The sequence below is a fragment of the Myzus persicae genome, unplaced genomic scaffold (assembly GCF_001856785.1).
Source record: "Myzus persicae strain clone G006 unplaced genomic scaffold, MPER_G0061.0, whole genome shotgun sequence".
Taxonomy (NCBI): Eukaryota; Metazoa; Arthropoda; class Insecta; order Hemiptera; family Aphididae; genus Myzus; species Myzus persicae.
Genome location: NW_019101831.1, coordinates 356 through 5,035, shown reverse-complemented (window position 1 = coordinate 5,035; position 4,680 = coordinate 356). Strand labels below are relative to the sequence as shown.

General features: G+C 27.4%; 2 protein-coding genes across 2 annotated transcripts; one reads left to right on the top strand and one right to left on the bottom strand.

Moving 5' to 3' along the window:
• Window positions 1-82: 82 nt before the first annotated feature.
• On the bottom strand, window positions 83-1,489 carry LOC111030551 (the record flags this gene model as incomplete). The annotated part of the gene is made up of 2 exons (XM_022310094.1): window positions 358-1,489; window positions 83-252 (listed from the first exon to the last, which is right to left on the bottom strand). Coding segments are annotated over exons 1-2 (466 nt in total), but the record flags the coding sequence as incomplete, so codon positions are not given.
• LOC111030550 lies at window positions 1,092-2,634 on the top strand. The gene is made up of 2 exons (XM_022310093.1): window positions 1,092-1,231; window positions 1,320-2,634. The coding sequence occupies exons 1-2, from the start codon at window positions 1,092-1,094 to the stop codon at window positions 2,632-2,634; spliced, it is 1,455 nt and encodes a 484-aa protein (XP_022165785.1).
• The last annotated feature ends 2,046 nt before the right edge of the window (window positions 2,635-4,680 follow it).

The window sequence follows — 4,680 nt, the reverse complement described above, 5'->3', positions numbered from 1 at the left end:
ATTTTTACTAGATTTTACTAAAAACTACAATTTAATGAAGTATTTAAATTAACCTTTATAATTATAATAATAGTAATATTACCTTTAAAAATTAGTTCACCACCAGTCTGATATCTGTTTAAAAGATTTGACTCAAATTGATCTGCGAGTTCACGAAGCGTGTTGGGTAATGGTGGTAATGATCGTTTTCGACAACTTCTCATTAAACTTTCAGCAGTTTTCCATGAATAATGAGCCGCAGCATTCTGATTTCTATTATTAATAATAATTAATAATAAATAATAATTAATAGTTATTACTAAGTACATATGTACTAAAAAAATTTAATTAAAAAGAATTAATTTGAATAAGACTTACAATCTTGCTTCTTCTTCATACATTTCATTTAGTGAGCCAATTTCATTTTCACTTCTTTGTTTCAAAATGTTTTTAAAATCAATCATATTCGAATCTTCGTCAATAACCAAATGATTATGATGTTTAAGTACCTCATATTTTTTTACTCCATCATTGACAAAAACTTTCATAGAACCAGGACATCCAAACTTCGATGCAAATTTACATTTGTAGTAACTAAAACATATTATATTGTAAGGCATAATGAAATAAACAAACAGTTCGTTGCAAGTTTTTTCAAGTAATAAAATTAACATGGAAAACTTACCAGACTCCTCGACTATTGGAACCGTTTTTTACATAATAGAAATGTTGATGCTTCATTTTAAATTAATTAAATTAAACATAACACTGGAAGACACGAGTGCACAAAACACGATGCTTAATGACAATAGTTATTAAGTCATCTCAGTCAAATTTAGCGGGATATTATATTATTAGGTTAAAACTGGTAAAAGGTATGTCGTAATCTCGTAAACAATAATAATATTATTTACTCTATCTCGTAATATTTTACATCTATAGACAGTGTTCAGCCGCCCGATAACAATGCGCTCTGGTTGTCATATGCGGTACTAATGTTATGACTAGTATATTAATAGTGTAATGTGTAGTACGAACTACGAATTTAGTATTTTTAGTATTTACCTAATTCGACTTGTTTTTATGCTAAATTCTTCAAAACCGTAATAAATATGAGTAATCGTATATGTTGTGTTGTTAATTGTTCTAACACATACAAGAATACTTCGAATGTGAAGTTTTTTAGATTTCCTAATAGACCGTACGAAAGAGAATTGAAAAATCAATGGATTCGAGCAATAAATCGTCTTGAGTAAGTTTAATGTCCATGTGCGCTATAATACCATATCAATAACTGCTAAGAAGTTATATTTCACACATGTATTTTTTTTTTTTATTAGTGACAATGGGAAATTATGGCAACCAATCAATAGTAGTCTGGTTTGTGGCGATCATTTTGTCAATAATAAACCATCAAAGCATCCTCAAAGTCCAGACTATATTCCATCAATATTTCCTAAAGCATATAAGAAAAAAACACAGAATAATCAACAGCGTGAAGCGAGGTATAAAAGAGTACTAAATCGTCAAGACAGAACAAATAAGCAATATCAAGATGAGCTACCTGAAAACTTAAATGAGTTATCAGAAAGTGTTTTTCATAATAGAAATTTGACATGGGATGTTAGTACTCAGGTTGCTTTTGATGTTACTGATTCTGGTTTTTTTAATTTTGAATGTAGTTTTGATAATAATAATGCTATGACTCAAATATCTGGACCCTCATTAGTAAAATATTGTAATATTCAGAAAATCGATCAGTCATGTGGTCCAGATTATCCTTTATTTGATAGATATTTTCATGGTTTTATATCAATTAAAAATGAACAACATTTAAAGGATCTAACTGGTACTACATTTCAAGTTTTTTATTTATTATTAAGTTTTTTATCTGATTCATCTTACTATAGTTTTGATAAAGAAAATCGTCTTCTAATGTTCTTAATAAAAATTAAATTAGGTATTACATATTCTGCTATAAGTAGTATATTTAATTGCAGTCGTCAAACTACAACTCGGATATTTTACAATACATTACACATTTTAGCAATAAAAACTAAAGAGTTCATATTTTGGCCTTCTAAATATACAGTTCGTGAAACTCTTCCTGAAGCATTTAAGAAAAATTATCAAAATTGTCGGTGCATAATTGATTGCACTGAAATCAAGACCGAACAACCCAACACTATTGAGCAAAGGGTATATATGTATTCGAGATATAAAAGTTCCTATACTATTAAAGTATTAGTGGCAGTTACGCCTAATGGTATGATATGTTTTTTATCCAACTGTTATGGGGGTAGAGCTAGTGATACTTTCATAACAAATGACAGTGGCTTCTTAAGCAAATTGGAACCCGGTGATGTAGTTCTAGCTGACAAGGGGTTTCCTAGTATTAAAACACAGTGTGAAACAAATTCAAATAGTATATTAGTTATGCCTCCAATTCTTCATAATGGAAGATTCACTGAACATGAAGTCATTGAAACATATTCTGTGGCTAGTGTTAGAATTCACGTAGAAAGGGTGTTTGCTAGGTTGAAAACCTATGGAATATTGAATAAAATAACAATGGACCTCATGCCTTCCATTGATAATATAATGCATACTTGCTGTGTTTTGACTAATCTACAAAATCCTATCATAAAAGAATAATTTTTTTTCTATTGTAAGTAAAAATGATTACCTATGTATTTGTATTGTAATTTTAATCTAAAACGATAATTAGTAGGTAAATTAAAGGTTATGCTAACTATTAAACTATTACCTTTACTCAAAAATCTACATTCAATAATTATTATTAGCCAATAAGTATATATTTAAGTTAGTTAACTAGTTTAAGTATAATATACAACCAAAAAACTATTGTATGAGCATTTGTAATAAATTATGTAATAATACATAACACATTAATAATACATACAAACAATATTACATAATTTATTACAAATACTCATAAATATTATGTACCTATATATTTTATATACTTGTTTAAAGATTTCAATAAAAATTATATTCCTAGCTATGTAAAGAAAGTTATTTTTATAAATATAATCATTCAACATGTTTCAAAAAAAAAAAAAACAAATTAATAAAGAACAATACATAATATTTATTCTAAACAAATTAAATAAACAATAAACTTGGTAAAAAATATTTGAAATAAAAATAAGTCATTCTTTCAAGTAAAGACCTGATGAATGTTTGATCTCTCCCTATTTTAATAATAACTGGTTCAATGGTGTTATAAACAAAAAATGTACAATATTCAACACCTGTACAATGTATTAACATCTGACACTGAGTAAAATACATACTACTTTTTCTTAATACTATTTTTTCGCACAAGTCATATTCCAAGTATTTTAAATTTATTTTACCTCCATCAGCGATTGGTTTATTTTTACATGATATTGGACATTTTACCTCAAACACTTCTTGGATATTTCCAAACTCATCAAGAATTATACCATCAGGGCTTGCACATACCCAAGGTCTTATAATATCAAAAATCAAACCACATTTTATAATATCTTTCCCAGTTAATAATTTAAAATATTCAATAGCTAAAACCTCAGTTTTTTTCCCATAATTTACATTCAAATTACCTGTTTTGCCTAATTTGTTATCTTTAAGCAATATATTGGCAAGGTGTTTTAATCCTGTATCTGTCCAACTTTTGCATATTTTAATTTTATGTGCTTTTACACTGGCTGATAATCTAATTTTTCTTTCTACGTTCCACCTTTCACATTCAGATTGATTAATTGTTTGATTAAAAATATTGAACATAATAGGTTTACTTATACAAATTTTTTCATAGAAAAGATTATGTTCTTTAAAATTGAGGGGAAATATAACATAATTTTGAGTTTCAAGATGTTGATTTTGTTTGTAAAATATGGATGATAAGAATACTCTGTTTCTCTTAATTATTATTTCACATTCTAATTTATCTATAATACTATCAATACATAACTTACATTCTCTTTCAACCTCAGTAATACTTTCTGATTTTATCATTCTACTTAGACTACAGGGAATATTCAAAATATTATAATTATCAATTAACATTTGATGTACAATTGGGACTTCATCATTAATCAATAAACATTTATGTTTGTTTGGAAAAAGCTGATTAAGTCGTTTGCCTTTTTTATATTTGTCTTCTCCAATTTTGGATGGTCTGCCCCATTGTTGTGGTAAGTCAGTCTTTGATAAACTTTCTTCATTATTAATATAATGGTATACTGCACATATATGTTTACATATACCTCCTGCTCCTGCAGGGCATCCACAATCTGTGTTGTTAACTGTTCTTAAATTATCAATCTAAAATTGTATAGAATATGAAATCATCAGTAGACATTCATTAACCATTCTAAAAATAGCTACTGTACTATCTATTCTACTTTGTACTCACTTCGAGGGTCACTTTCCAGGGGGTTAATGTTACTGAAGTCTGCCTTATAACATGTCCACTGATAATTGAAAAATCATTTGCTAATTTTAATTCTTGAACATTTTTTACGTGTCCACTTTCAAATAAATGCTGTCCCTTATTATTTGGTAAATCAAATTTTAGATAAATAGTTTGAAATCCATATGTAATTAAAATGTCGCCCATATTAACACACACTACACACAATTAATATTAGACATTTAGACTAAAGTAATTTTTGTTTTGTTAAATATTGATTA